The sequence below is a fragment of the Apis mellifera genome, linkage group LG1, assembly GCF_003254395.2.
Source record: "Apis mellifera strain DH4 linkage group LG1, Amel_HAv3.1, whole genome shotgun sequence".
Taxonomy (NCBI): domain Eukaryota; kingdom Metazoa; phylum Arthropoda; class Insecta; order Hymenoptera; family Apidae; genus Apis; species Apis mellifera.
Window position 1 is genome coordinate 27,706,358 of NC_037638.1, and position 15,962 is coordinate 27,722,319.

General features: G+C 20.3%; 2 protein-coding genes across 4 annotated transcripts; one reads left to right on the forward strand and one right to left on the reverse strand.

Annotated features, from left to right (window-relative positions):
* The first annotated feature begins 142 nt into the window (after positions 1-142).
* LOC727144 (tether containing UBX domain for GLUT4) lies at positions 143-3,740 on the forward strand. Of its 2 annotated transcripts, none has more exons than XM_026442576.1 (8): positions 143-228; positions 674-775; positions 858-913; positions 1,002-1,251; positions 1,627-2,043; positions 2,116-2,473; positions 3,152-3,317; positions 3,393-3,731. In XM_026442576.1, exons 2-8 carry the CDS (start codon positions 689-691, stop codon positions 3,553-3,555), a joined length of 1,497 nt encoding a protein of 498 aa, XP_026298361.1. In that variant the 5' UTR covers positions 143-228; positions 674-688; the 3' UTR covers positions 3,556-3,731. The 2 variants fall into 2 exon arrangements, with proteins under 2 accessions (XP_026298361.1, NP_001229363.1); NM_001242434.1 differs by lacking the exon at positions 143-228 and adding an exon at positions 348-379 and having other exon boundaries at positions 3,393-3,740.
* ecd (ecdysoneless) lies at positions 3,094-15,804 on the reverse strand. 2 transcript variants are annotated; one of them, NM_001242435.1, is made up of 7 exons: positions 15,734-15,774; positions 10,184-10,400; positions 5,962-6,240; positions 5,399-5,892; positions 4,807-5,305; positions 4,519-4,717; positions 3,094-4,405 (listed from the first exon to the last, which is right to left on the reverse strand). In NM_001242435.1, the coding sequence occupies exons 2-7, from the start codon at positions 10,224-10,226 to the stop codon at positions 3,985-3,987; spliced, it is 1,935 nt and encodes a 644-aa protein (NP_001229364.1). In that variant the 5' UTR covers positions 10,227-10,400; positions 15,734-15,774; the 3' UTR covers positions 3,094-3,984. The 2 variants fall into 2 exon arrangements, with proteins under 2 accessions (NP_001229364.1, XP_006571766.1); XM_006571703.3 differs by having other exon boundaries at positions 3,808-4,405; positions 5,962-6,231; positions 15,734-15,804.
* Between the last annotated feature and the right edge of the window lie 158 nt (positions 15,805-15,962).

The window sequence follows — 15,962 nt, forward strand, 5'->3', positions numbered from 1 at the left end:
ATACATATATATTTCAAAAAATAATAATAAATATATACAATGATAAATTTATTATTTTAAATTTTTAATTCTTATTAGTTTTTCTTTTTAATATATATATATATATATTTATTTATATTTTAAATTATATTATTATGTAACATTTAATTATATTATAAATTATATTCTGAATTCTATAATATATTATAAATTGTAGAATGCGCTATCATCAATACCTGCATAACCTTTGTATGTAAAATGATAATTTATATATACATACAAAGTTATATATTAACGTATGCATAAACAATTTCATATTTAAGATATCATAATATACAAATTTTTATAAATAAAAAATACTTTTTTTTATTATTTGATTTATTATATATTCCGTTCTTCTGTAAGTAGATATTACAAATACATATACATATCATTATACTATTTAACCTATCATTACCATTAATTGTCAATTTTTAAACATATAATATTGAGAAATATTTATAATATTCAATATTTTCTTAATATTAAAATATACATATTGAATATGAATATGATATTTGAATATTTTCAAATTATTGTTTATTACAACGATTTCCTTCCTTGTTTTACGTTTTATTTTGAAGTTTCATCAATTTTATAAATATTCATATAATTAAAACAATTGCTATAAAGAATTATCTTTTATAAACTATAGCAAATACACGAAATTATGGCTACAAATAAAAACGTTATAGTTCTTGTACCAAATGGTCGTCGGCAAAATGTTGCGGTAACTCCAAATACTACAATATTACAAGTAAGCAGTAAAGTTATTAATAAATTATTTATATAAATACTTTTTAATTTCATATTAATATTAATTGAAATATTTTTTTTAGATACTGGAAGAAGTTTGTCAAAAGCATGGATATAATGTGGATAATTATGATCTTAAGTAAGTATTTTCATTTAAAAATAAAATAAAAATGAAACAGTGTAAAGTATCAAAATAAAATATTTAATTAAATATATTTAATATATAGGCATTTCAATCATGTATTAGATCCTAATGCTATATTACGTTTTACCGGATTGGCAAATAATGCACAATTAGAAATGATTCCTTGTACAAAAATACGTTCTACTTCCACTGTTGTAATAGGTATACAGTTAGAAAATGGAGAAAGATTGATGAGTGAATTTATGCCTAATGTAACATTAGCTGAAATTTTAAAAAATTTAAATGTCAATGAGGATTTTGAAAAAGTTACATTGATTTATATGCATCGTGAGGTATGAATATATATATATATATATATATATATATATATATATATATATATATATATATATATATATATATATTTTATTATTAGTATTATTTTAATAATCAAGTTTGTATTAAGAAAAAGTTAATCAATATCAATATTGATAACTTCTATATAAATTTGTATTTTATTTAAACTGATTTTTATATATATATTTTTATATTATAATTATATTTATATCTTACTTTTTACTTTACTTAATATATGTATTAATTATTATTTATTAATTTTTTATATATTATCATCTAAAGATAATATTTATTATTTACCAATCATTAAATTGAAATGAAATCAAAAAAATATGTCAAATCAATTTAATGTTATTTATTGATTTTTACAGATTTCTGGAACAGAAGCTTTAAAAAATACAACTTTAAAGTTATTAGGAATCAATAATGGTAAAGCTATATTACGGCTGGTACATAGAAATCCTAAAAATATAGATAGTGTTACTTCAGCAACATTAAAAACGGTTAATAAAAACATTGATATTGATAAAAAAAATTCTAAAAATGATTATTTATTACCAACAAATTCTAATCAAGTATCAGAATCTAATGTATCTACAAATCAAGAAATGCAAAAAATAAAAGAATTAGTAGTACGTTCTCAAAACATGGAAAAAAAAACAAAAGAAATAATAAAAGAGCAAAAAGAAGATAAAATAATACCATCAACTAGTACTGGTATTGGAAACCAAATTTTAATGCAATCGTGCAGTAAACGTGAATCAGATGATTTAAATAATATAGAATTTGTAAGATTTGTAAGATATATAAATTCCTTTTTTCTTTTTTTAATACAAAATATACAATCTTTTTTGTTGTAGTTAGGTGAAAGAAATGCTTTGGTATTTAATCAGGCTACAATTCAAGGAACGTTCAGAGATGAATTACCAGATGATTTTTATGATTTAACAGTTGATGATGCAAAAATATTATTAAGAGATGCTAAACGTTATAGAAAAGAATTGGAAGAAGCACCTCTTTTAACAAATGTTCAACGACAGTCAAATCAAAAAAAACAAATATTAAATCAATTAAACAAATATCATTACACGATAATCCGTATACAATTTCCAGATCAATTTGTCCTCCAAGGTTTATTTCAACCAATGGAAACTGTACAAGCGATCAAAGACTTTATAAAATGTTATTTAAGTGATGAAAATAGTGATTTTATAATCTGTAAGTAAAAGTAATATTCCATATGTGTAAACAAAATAATACAGAGATTCTTAAAGAATAATATTATAAATAATATAATAATATATATTAAAAAGATTAAATTTATTTAATTTATATATATATATATATAAATTATTTTTCAAATTATAAATAAGATTCAATCAACATTTTTGTACATCAACTATTATTTATTGTTTCTAATGTTTAAAATCAATCCTCCAAAGCTATTTCTTAATATTCTATATTTAATATTTAAAAAAAATTTCTTTTTATTATTTTCATGTATCATTAATTATTATTATCTATATCCGATATTTTTTCCGCAGATATATGGAACATCACATATGCTTTTAGAAAGATTTAAAATAATAATAGAATAAGCTTTATATTTATAAAAGTAAATTATCATACAAAAACTGGCATTTTATAATTTTTCTTTAAACCAATTAAATTTTATATTTTATTTTTTTTTAGAAAAATTTTAAAAGAATTATTGATAACAATATTTATATAAATTACATTATTTATATAAATTTATATAATTATTTATATAATTAATGATATATAAGTACATATACTCTAACTAATCTCAACTGATTTAAATTATACTACAATATATATTATGCTGATTATACGCGTTTATTATAATTAAAAATACATATTTTTCTTATTAAATAGTTACTACACCACCAAAACATATTTTGGATCCTAATTCTCACTTAATTAATGAAAACTTAGTTCCCTGTGCTATTATTCATTATTCTGGATCATCAACTCTCAAATCGGATGTGAAACAAAAATTTACAGATCCTAAAAAAGTTGAACTGCAAGTGGCTAAAACTAGGTAAGTGATATAATTTATATTTATTATAATATAAATACTAATTTTTTTTTAATATATTATATTATTCTATTTTAGAAAATTAATGATAAATCAAGAAACTAAAACAATAAATGAAGATGTGAATATAAATAATGTTACAAATAGTAGATCAGCATTTAATACATCTACTACTAATAATGAATTATTAAATGAAAAAAAAAATAAAATTCCAAAGTGGTTAAATTCATCACTGAAATAATTAATTTTTGTTATTACTAACAAATTCTTGTAATATTTCAGAGTAAAATATAATAATATTTTAATATGTACATACATATATACACAAGTAGGCATATATATTCATGTATTTCATTTAATATTGTAATTGAATAAACTTTTGTATAATAAAAGACTGAAATATAAATGAAATCAAAATTAGTATACAAATGTTATTTTATAAAAAAAAAATTATTTAAATTATGAGTTTTATATATATAAATTTACTCTCCTTTTTTTCTTTTTTTTTTTTTTTCAATCTATATTTAAAGATACTATTGATTTTAATTCTTTCTCTCATTTTTCCAAATAATAAATATGTATACTTCGTATAAAATAATTAATGAGAATTTCAATCTATTAACAATCATTAACATATTTTTCGATATATATTATTATATAAATAAAAATATTAACTTTGTAAATCAGGAGGTACTGTAGTGGGCGATTGTAATTGTAAATGCAGAAGTCGTCGAGCAGATTCACCTATTATATTTCCAGTTGGACCCGAACCACCTGCTTCCTCTGCAATACTTTTTATCAAATTATCTTCTACGACATCAGAATTTTTATTTATCTCGGAATTTTCATCTTTTTCTATTTCAGATTGCAATTGAGAATCTAACAGTCTCATATATTTATCCATTTCATTCCTTTTATCTTCATTGTCTTCACCTAAAGATCCTTCTGAACTTCCTTCAAATTCTCCTTCATTTCCAGGAACAACTAAATCTAATATACCTCGCAATGTACTGTCAAATATATCCGCATCGAATTCAATTTTTCCATTATCTTCCGAGTCGTGTATTATATCAGTTTCAACTGAAAAATCTCTGAAAACAAGAAAAAACATAGAATGAAAACAGATAATGTATATAGCATTCTTTATAATATCATTAAAATTCTAACATATATATGTATATATATATATATATATAAAACATACTCTAAAAATTGTACACCATCAATATCACTATTTTGATTTAAGAACATCTGTACTTTTTCTTTAACACTTAATGATTCTTGTTCATATTTCTTGCTTTTAACATTTCCCCATTTTTCGTTTAAAAATGTTTCTAACTGTACTGGATCTACATTTAACCAACTATCACTATCTGCAGGACTTAATGCAACTTCATCTTGAACTACAATATACAATATACAAAATACAATATAAAGTAACAATTAAACACTAATGAGTTTATCAAATGAACATTAATTTTTAAAAGATTACCATGCAATTCAATATCATTAGTCTGTATGTTTTCCCATGCTTCTAAAACTTTTTCAGCGTCGCTTTTATTATTTTTGATATTAGAATTATATAAGTTAAAATACTTCAAATAATAATCTTTAGCCGCATTCACGAGCTTTTCATATTCTTCGCTGCCTTTTAACAAATTTCTAAAGTAACCACTAATTTCTAAACGATTTAAATATGCATTTAAAACATCATCATTTGCTTTTAATTTGTCAGAATCATTAACCGATGTTTTTTCTCTTTTTCTACGTTCTTCAATTGCACGAGCAACTAACATTTCTAAGCCACATGCTATTTTAATTCCAAGTATATGAGATTTGTACTTTGAACAAGTTATTGGTGGTATATTCCAGCCTGTTCTTGGATCACCTGTATATCGACAATGATTTGCCATTGCATACAAACATTTAGTCATTCGTATATTAACCATAATACGTTGTTCAGGAGGGAAATATCTCATGGCACGACAAACCTGCAATAAATAAAAATTAATGACAATAAATTAATTTATTATAAATAAAATTTATTTGGATAAAAATTAAGATGATAATAATTTAATTTTTACTTTTCTTTCAAATGGATCAGAATGACATATAGTTCGAATAGCTAATGCAACTAATCTTGGTTCTTGTTGAAGTATTGAAATTGCTTTTTCTGATAAAAAAACTCGAGCCTTATGATTTCTCTTTTTAATTTCACCAGGATAAGTATTAATTCGCTTTCTTAATACATCTTGTACTTTCTCAGGGGCCCTGTATAGATAAGGTTCCTCCCAAATATTATTTAATGAATCCAATAACGTTTTATGTTTATCGCGAACAATATGTAATTCACCATTATACATAAATACACGATTTTCACACGTTTCAGGATTAGCCCATGGAGGTAAAACATTTGCAGCTTCTATTAAAAGAAATTCACCATCAGAGTCTATAATTCTAGCGATCAGCCCATCAAAAGTTTGTGTAAGTTTAGATATTAAAAAAACTGTAAACCATTCATCGGTTATATCTTCATCAAAACATAAGCGTACATAAATGTGAGGTAATATATTACATTCTGTAAAAATAAAAATAATATTATATAATGATTAAAATCAATAATTTATGAAATTATATAATATTTTACCTTCTATAATTGTAGAATTTTCAACAAGTTTTTCTAATAATAATGCTTGTTTTGTTCTAGGACGAAAAATCAAATTATCATTATGCCAAATATAATTTTCAATGTATGATGCAATTTCTTCATTGAATTTTATAATTTCTTGTATAAGAATTTCCTCTGTTATGGTTATTAAAGGCTTTGTGTAGCAAATTTTTGGATAAAGAAAACATTCAAGAACATCATCTTCTTTAACTTTAGATATTTTTGTGTAAGCCATGGTTTCATCAATGTCTGTAATTTCTTAATGAAATGAAAATCACTTTTTATCGTAGATAAATTTTTTACTCAAATTTATAAAAATATAAAAATAAGATTTTCATAAATATTGATACTGTCGTGTGCGCATAAGAAAAGAAATTTTTGGTACAACAAATTTTTCTGTTAAAATTGATCGAATCTTATAAATTGTCATTTCTATATAATTATTTATATATAATTTATTCACATTTGCAATAAATTTATTAAATATTGATATTTATTAATTATTTTAAAGATATACAAGACAATCAAAATATTATTATATTATAATAATAAGTAAAATATTATTTATCACACACAATAAGTACAAGTTACTAATATCCGTTCAACTATAAGTAAGTTCACTTACACGAATCATCGAATATAAACAAACCAAATCACGTGATATATTACAACTTCAGCTATTGGTTGATGAATTATCAACGTTAGTATACTGTCCTCTTTACAAGAAACATTATTGAATTGATGAATTGATAATAAAATCATAAAAATTTTCTTATATAATTTAATTAATATATATATATATATATATATGTGTCACAAAAAATGCTAATTAAGAATTCTATATAAAACGAATTTAATTTTAAAAGATCAAGAAATTTAAAAAAAGAAAAAGAATAGAAAAGAAATATAAGAAAAAGAGAACGAAAAAATCATCTGTTAAAAATTAATTATCTTTTTATATATAAAAATAAATATAATAAATAAAATATAAATTATAAAAATAAATATATAAAAATGAATAATAATAAATTAACGATAGATAGTGATTTAAAAGAACTCATAATAATAAATAAATATACTATTATTGTGACAATTTTACAATATGAATGATAGATAAATAATAAAATATCATTAAGAATCAAGTAAGTAGAATATCATCACAATATCATAAAAAATTTTGATTTCTAAAACTATAATGTAATAAATTAAAAGAGATAATGTTATCATGAAGACATCATATTTATATTTTTTTTAAAATATTAAAAAGATATTATTTTTTTTATATATCAAATTTTATTTAATTTCGCGATATTTAATATTTTCATCTTAAGATTTATATTTCATTTTTTCATATTTTCATTTTAAGACTTTTGATGTATTATTTATTCAATATATCACAATGTATTATCTTATCTTATTTAAATCTTTAATAAAATAAAGGATATTATAGTTTAAATATAAATATTTAAATGAAGTTTTTAAAGTTAAATGTAATATATCTTATATAATTAATTTTTTTATCTTTATTATTGTTACATCACGATTTATTTATTAAATAAATAAACGATAATAATATTCAAATAATATGTAATAAGAAATGAGAAATAAAATAAATTTTGATTACATTGATTACGTTATATAAATATATGTATTTCTATAATCTTTTATTCAGAATTAGATATTATTAACTATTATTATTTATATATTTATTATTCATTTTAATTTATAAAAATTTAAAAAATTAGAAATCGTTAAAATATATTATTATAGAAATATCAAATTAAATAGCTTTACTCGGATGTTTAATGTTTAATAAGAGTATATTTAATAATAAAATTATTCATGTTTTACGTTTTATAAAAATAATAACAACACGTATTACAAATGTCCTTAAACCATATTTGTGTATTTGTATTCATGTATATGTACTAACAATATAAGTACAATGTGCATGTTCTTAATGTTAAATGTATAATTCTTATAAATATAAGATAACTATAATAATTAAAATATATTATAGTAGAAATTTATTATTATTTTTCCCTTTTTGATAATCAATATAATTGATAATAATTTTATGTTTTTTTAACCTATAGATCAATGTTATTTATCAATTAATATTTTAATACGAAATTTTATGTACTATTCTCATTTACAATTTTTAATTAGAATGTCTTAAGTATGTCTTAAGCATTTAAGAGAAGAAGAATAATGTTGATAAATAATTAAACCAGATGATAATGCTACAATAATAAAAATCAATAACGTAAATGAAACCAAAGCCAGGGGTCTGGGTATCAGAGTGGTGTAACCAATACTCCCAATGTAAGAAAGCAAACTAAATGCGTTTTTCTTTTTCCATCCATTATTACAAGTACGTATATACATATGTGGTGTACTTCCCGTTGTATTGCTGACACTTACCGGATTCATCACGTCATTTGTTATATTAATCCTTCATGTAAAATAATACAAGTCAATAATTCAATACTTTATATATCCCACTTAGAAATATTCAAATTCTACGTATATCTTTTCATAAATATATAAGATGAAAATATAAATTAAATAGATTTTCAATGTGTTTACATGGTACATATATATATATGTATGCATATGATATGCATTTTAGCATTTTCATAAAACAATAAATAAATTCAAAATGGATCGATCGATTCATTCTTCGATGGGATATAATTTTGATTTCAATAATAAATTACGAATCTATAAATTCAATTTAAAGCTATCTCTTTTTTTTAAATATATATAACGAGTACGTATAATATTTCATTGCCGAATGTAATTTTTAATTTTATATTTTTATTATTTAAAACTAGATAATTAAACGTTCTATTGCGAAGAAATAATGTTGCGATTATTATTTTTCAAAACTATAATTATATAAATATGAAAGTGAATAGTCAAAATAATATCTATTCTATTTATTTATTACTAATTATCTATCTATTTGTAAATAATCAGCAAAATGACGAATGCATATGGTTTTAAATCTAACGAAAGAGATATCTATTTATCTTTCCTCTTAATACTTTTATAGACGTATGTTTCGAAAAGTAGCATTTTATTTGTCTTGTAAAAAATAAGAAAAAAACATGAGAATAAGAAAATCTCATTTGTTTTAAGATGAGATTCAAATATATATATATATATATATTCCACTGAGGAATTCATTGAAATCCTTAAAGAGGAAAAATTAAAATCTTCACTCGAAATTGTCTAATTTGTTCCGATTCCTGATTTTAATCTCTGCTCTAATATCTTCATTTTTTGTCAGATCGTGGTTAACGCATATGCAATACTTTATTTCCCAAAATTTCCCAAAATCAATCACTAAAAAAATTTATTATTGTTTATTATTTTTTTAGCATTATTCTCGATAATCATTGTTAATCTAATTTCTATGAGAATATATCATTTAGCATTTAAAATTTCTCCATTTTTTTTTTGCGTGTTTTATGTTTCTTAAATATTATATATTAGAAATTTATAAATTTAACAAATACAATTTATTAATAAAATTAAATGTAGCATTTGATACAAAAATAAAGATATAAAAACGTAACGTAAAATAATTGTCTTTTAATTAGACAAATGTTGATCTAAAAAATATGTTTATAATGTACAATTATGTACAAAAAATATTTTCAGAATTAAAATATTCTGAAATAGTAGAAAAATAGAAATAGTAGAAAAAACAAAGCTCTGGTTTGATAAACAGCTTAAAAAATTGTTTATTTATTTTTTTTTATTATATAATATATACATATGTATAAATATTTGAATCTAAATAAAAAGAATCGGAAAATATATATTTTATTAAAATTCAATACTTAAGAACTTATCTTTTAAATTTAATAAGAAATAGACTGTAAATAAAATAAAATTTATATAAATTTATATCTTTATCAATGAAAAGAAATAACATCTACATAGAAATTTTTGTTCATGTTCTAAATATGCATTGTGAAAAATATTTTGTTCTATATTTCGTATATATAAAATTATAATTAATATCAATATAAAATTGAAATTTTACATGAATACACAAACATTCACGATTTAATGATAAAAAATATACCTACATAATTAATATATTAAATTAATTAAATATATATAAATGAAAGTACGTGATGCAACAATTTCTATTTTATATATGAAATTTCAAATAATGCATTCTTACCGTTGTTTACAGTTGCAACATTTACATTTTTGCCGGCGAGCATGATTACTCCATTGGCGACGTAATTCACAAAAGTTATTTAACCATTTACAACTTGGTTTCGGCGGGGTATAGCAATTCCATTCCATTTCTTCAATACATTGATAAGGTAAACATGCGCTTACTGTACCAGTATTAGTGGGTTGAAAAGTATTACAATCCGTAGGAATGAAACATCCTTCGTTCGCATTTCGACATAAACAAAAGTGAGAATCAACTACAGAACCTCTTTTCATGTGAACATTATCATGGTTTGCTATATTGAAAATGAAATCATTAGAAACATTTTATCTATGTTAATTTTATAATATATATTTATTAATAAAAATAATTTTCAAAATAAAAAGATGTAAAATTATTTTTTTAAAAAATTTAATTTAGTTTTTGATTTATTTTTATATATAGATATTACTTAAATTGTTTTTTTATTAACCCTTTGCAGGATTCAAAGACTTCACTATCGAATTATTTGAAATTTTTATTCAATTCGTAATATTGTGACTAAAATAAATCGTAATTATTTCACGTATTCCTGCAACGGGCAATTATTTCGGCGTATTCATATTACATAGCATAAAGACGAATGATGAAAGATGAGCATTAGTCTATGTAACTGTACATGTATGTATAAAATTCTACGTAGTGTATACGAATCTACATCAGCTTTTCCTCTTCATGAGGAAATTCTCCTGGCAACGTGTAGATCTGCACAATACATCAGCCTCATGTAAAGAAATAACTGTATATTTTTCAATTTAATCTTCTTCTTCTATCGATTCGAGCAGGATGTATTGAACTCGAGTTTATAATTTCTTTTTTTTTTTGTATCTTCCAAATTCTTCTTTTTACGTACATTTTTACCTATATATAAATATTGAAATTGCTTCGAATAGCTACTAATATGAGCAAACAAAATCTTCGAATGTAAAAGGTTTGTAAATGTTATATATTTATTAAATCGATCAATAAATTCACGAACACATATATGTTACTAATATATATTTATATTAAAACTTTAATTTGATAATCATTTATATTATATATATTTTAATATTCCAGAACGTATAAAAAGCAAGAATATAATCTACTCGTATTATGAAAATTTTAACCTTTATATATTATCTTGATAATGTTATTCGTAGTTATAATAATTTTTGTATTAAAAGTATTGCCACAAAATAAACGTGTAAAATTTTATTAAGATATTTACTTTTTTAAAGCCAGCATTCAAAATCATTATATAGGATGTATTGGAAATTATTATAGAACGTAAAAATGATTTATATCATGCAGAAATAAATCGGAATAATTTTTTATTTAGCACTTTTATTTAATATAGTGCTATAACATCTTGTTGATTTTATATCTTTCTAATTTCTTCTTGAAATGAAAATCCATTGTAATGGAATCTTTATTATAATTATTTAATATAGATTTTCACACTGTGTTATGAAAACTTGGAAACTACAATTATATCATCGATATAATGGATTCTAGAGAAAAGAAAAACTGTTTTGAAGAACTGTATCTATAAATCTTTAAAACAATTGTGTTCCATTGCAAAAATCGAATATTTATATGATTATTTATAAATTTGTATAAATCGAGCATATAATAACAGTTATTTTTTTGGTGATTCTTTGATCGACACTATAAAATAAGTGTGGTGTAAATCTATCGTTGTATTTATAAATTTTGTATATTTGATATCTGAAATTGTAACTTCATTTAATTTGCAATAAGATCACATTTTCTATCTTGTTCTTTTTTTTCTTCTTTATGTAAAATAGATTGATTCTTGAAGGATTATAACTAACATTCTTGAATTTTATTTTAGTACATTATAACCTCTAGAACTATCTTGTCTTTTGCTAATGAAGAATAGTAATTTAATGGATATAATCTGATATTTTAATCGAGTAAAATTGTGTGGCAATTGTTAAGAAATCTTTAAAAATGTTATGGAAGAAATTATTTATAATTATTTATATACGAATTGTAGAAATAACACAATTCAATATCAAATTTTTCACTTATACATATACTTCTCATAATAGTACTGTATATAAATCTTTTATTCTAACAAATTAAATAAGTTGAATCTTTTTAGAAAGTTGGCTCCAATTATCGTTTTTTGCACAATGAGATGGCTTTGATGATTAATCTCATTCTGTTATATTTCCTTTATAATATAGAGATTATAATGGAGATTAATTTTTTTTTTTAATTTCTTCAGAGATGATTCAAATGGATGGTTTTTCATGGCATTTAAACATGATTTCTTTCCGAATGTTTTATAAAAGAAACAATTCGAAACAATGGAGATTGTCTTTCAATCTTTATCTACGCTTTAATTTTTCTTTCGTAGTCTTCTCTGCATACGATGTTGGCATTAGTTGTGACTCTCTTACTCCTTATCCTTTTAGTTTTTTTTCTTTTTTTCTTTTTTTCTAAAAGATTTTTTTTTTCCAGATTTCGATACCAATGTGGTAATATATTTTATTGTAAATTTAATAAATTGTTTAACAAAAATAGAAATTCTTTATTAATTAAATGTAGAATAGTTTCAAAATGTTGACTAGTAACATTTCAATAGATATTTGATTCTCATTATTTTTTTATATATTTACTAATAAATATTTTAAAATTCGATTCCGATTTGAATTATTTCGATATATTCGTCGTTGTATTGTGATAATTTAATATTATACATATACGAGTATAAAATATAATGTAAACTGGAAAATGATGGAAAAAGAAGAAAAAAAAAAATGAAAACGAGAACTTTGAATAAAATCAATAATTGACTAAAGCGAGGAAAAACATATTTCATACATATTGTAATGAATTCAAATAGTATGTTAATAATAAACTGACAAGAAAAGAAAGAGAAATATTAGAAACAGTATATATTAAGAATGAAAATAATATGAAAACAATTTTTTTTGACAATAAAAGAAGCAATAGAATGTTAAAATGTATGAATATATATATAAGAGAATTTGAAAAGTGAATAAACAAGACAAAAATGAAAAAGCAAGATAAAAATGAAAGATTAAAGTAGAATAAATGAAAGAAAAAAAAAATAAGGAAGAAAGAAAAGAAACGATCTTGTGATTATAAATAATATTGTAGACAAGTGATAAAAAATTCTATCAGCAAAATATAATAATTTTCAATTACATGAATAATGTTTTGTTAATGTAAAAATGTATAATATCCTCAAACTATTTTAATCTAATCTACAAATGTAATAAATATATATATATATAAGTACAATTTACTAATAAATATATATAAATAATCAAATTAATTAAATTTTTTCTATTATCTTGATTCAATTCTTATTGAATGATTCACCTTATTATATATTTCTTTTTAAATTCTTTTTAAATTAATTATAAATTACATAATACATAAATTATATAAAAAATATAGTTCAAAAGAGAATAAATAAGAAATATTCACTTAATACATATTTTATACCATAAATTTTCTTTAACAATAAGTTTAATAAATTTAATATAAATCTTTTATTAATTATTATGATAAGATTATTTTATTTTTAAATATATTTTTATGTTCAATTTAGAATGAAATAATTTATCTTTGAATAAAAATAATAATCGTTATTTGATTTTTAATAAAACAATATTATTAAATGAAATACAGTATTGAGTATTAATACAAAAAAATTAAGTTAAAAAAACAAATATGAAATATGAATTTTATGTGTTAATGATATTTCCAATATATATATATATATATATTTTCTTTTAAATATACAATTACATACATATAATTTTTTTTTAATAATTGATAATTGTTTTGTAAATCTTTTCTGATACGATTTGTCTTACTTATATACATATATCTTTTGTATATACATATCTAATTAAAGATTTATATCATTTATATCATTTAAAAAATATATTTGTTTTATATGTTCATTTAATATTATTTAAAGAGAGGTTAAGGATATATATTAATAATTATAAATATTTATTACTGATAAACTAACCACAAATATTGTTATCAACATACACTTCAACTTCTTCTTTTCTTTTGCAATGTGACATATTTGTTTATTAAATATTATAGGATTAAACTTAATTTTGTAACAAGTATGGTACTATTTAATTGGTAATATGGTAATATGATTTCAACTTGTTGGCAGAAATTTAGTTTACATGTTGGTTTGATTTATTGAGTTCTGTAGGAGTGAAGATCTTCTACTGTCTTATTAAATGTTTTTTTTATGTCAATACTATGAATTTGATGATGGATATGATATATATCCTGATTAGTTTAAATTGATAAATAATATAATATTAGGAAGGATACTAATATATTAGGATACTCCATATCATTATTCTTAATCCTTTTTATACATAATTAGATCTTTTTTATTCACGAAGGGAGCAAAATTACTTGATTATTTTATTATTAATTTTAATAGAATTAATAACTGCAATAAATATTTTTTGGTAAAAAAATATATACGTATGTATATATATATGATTTAAAAATTATAATAATAAATTATAATAATTTTAAATAAGATAATAATAATTTTTTATTATATGAATCAATATATATTTATTAAAATTCAATTATTCTTATAATAATATTAATTTAAAAGAAATAAAGAAAAAATTTTTTAAAAATTGAGTTTTATTAAACAGTGAAGAAAATAGTTATAAAAAAAAAAGAAAAATAAAGAGGAAAAGAGTAAGGAGATGAAAAAGAGAAACTATTAAATTAATGATTAAATAATAAAAAATAAATTTGATTATTATTCTAATATTCTTAAAATAAGTGTTAATAATAATAATTATGAATATATATAAAAAATAAAATATGTATTAAGTATTTGAACTTATACGATACTATTACATCATATTATTAAAATCATATATATAAATATATTTATTATATTTTTTTAAAATATTTTATATTGTTATAATTAAACTGATTTTATTTGAATAAACAATTAAAAACAATAAATTTATAATATATACAAAATAATATTATTATAAATTTTTTTTAAATTTAATAATAATAAATTAAGTAATTTTGTAATTTTAAAGTATAGTAAATTAAATTAGATATTTAAAAATTAATTTAAAAATATATATTTGTTTCAGTTACATGTTATTTTATTATAAAATAATATTATTAACAAAAATATATTATTTTTATAATATACATGTAAACACGTTTAAATATACATATAAAATACCGTATTAATTAGAAATCAACATATATTACATATACATTAAATATATATATGTATATTTTTTTTCAATTATTGCATATTTTTTGAATAAATAAAGTTACAAAAATTATATATTGCTTTATGTTTCGAAACATAACATTGTTTATTTTACTTTAGATTATATACTATAGATTATATATAAATATATAATATCGTTTATAATTTATTTTAATATCGAGTAAAAATAATATTACATTATAATTAATTAATTATATATACAATATTATACATACTTGTATAAAATGCAAATGTAACAAAATACGCACTAGTACTTATGTTATGTACACAATCTATGGATAAGTGAGCTAATGCGCATGGTAATCAAACCGGGAGAAGCGTGTGTATATCGTATCGGTCACGTGTGACATAAGAATTTTTCTTTTTTTAAGTAAGTATAACATTTTAAATATATATCATTTATATATATATCTATCAAAATATATATATAAATATTCCACATTA

What these genes read in the sequence shown, in the direction of transcription:
- LOC727144 (XM_026442576.1), top strand. Translation starts at nt 689, where the DNA reads ATGGCTACAAATAAAAACGTTATAGTTCTTGTACCAAATGGTCGTCGG. An exon ending in CAAATACTACAATATTACAA is followed by an intron (nt 776 to 857) that starts GTAAGCAGTAAA and finishes TATTTTTTTTAG; the next exon opens with ATACTGGAAGAAGTTTGTCA. An exon ending in AAATAGTGATTTTATAATCT is followed by an intron (nt 2,474 to 3,151) that starts GTAAGTAAAAGT and finishes CTTATTAAATAG; the next exon opens with TTACTACACCACCAAAACAT.
- ecd (NM_001242435.1), bottom strand. Translation starts at nt 10,226, where the DNA reads ATGCTCGCCGGCAAAAATGTAAATGTTGCAACTGTAAACAACG. An exon ending in AAATTCTACAATTATAGAAG is followed by an intron (nt 5,893 to 5,961) that starts GTAAAATATTAT and finishes TTATTTTTACAG; the next exon opens with AATGTAATATATTACCTCAC. An exon ending in CTGATCCATTTGAAAGAAAA is followed by an intron (nt 5,306 to 5,398) that starts GTAAAAATTAAA and finishes TATTTATTGCAG; the next exon opens with GTTTGTCGTGCCATGAGATA.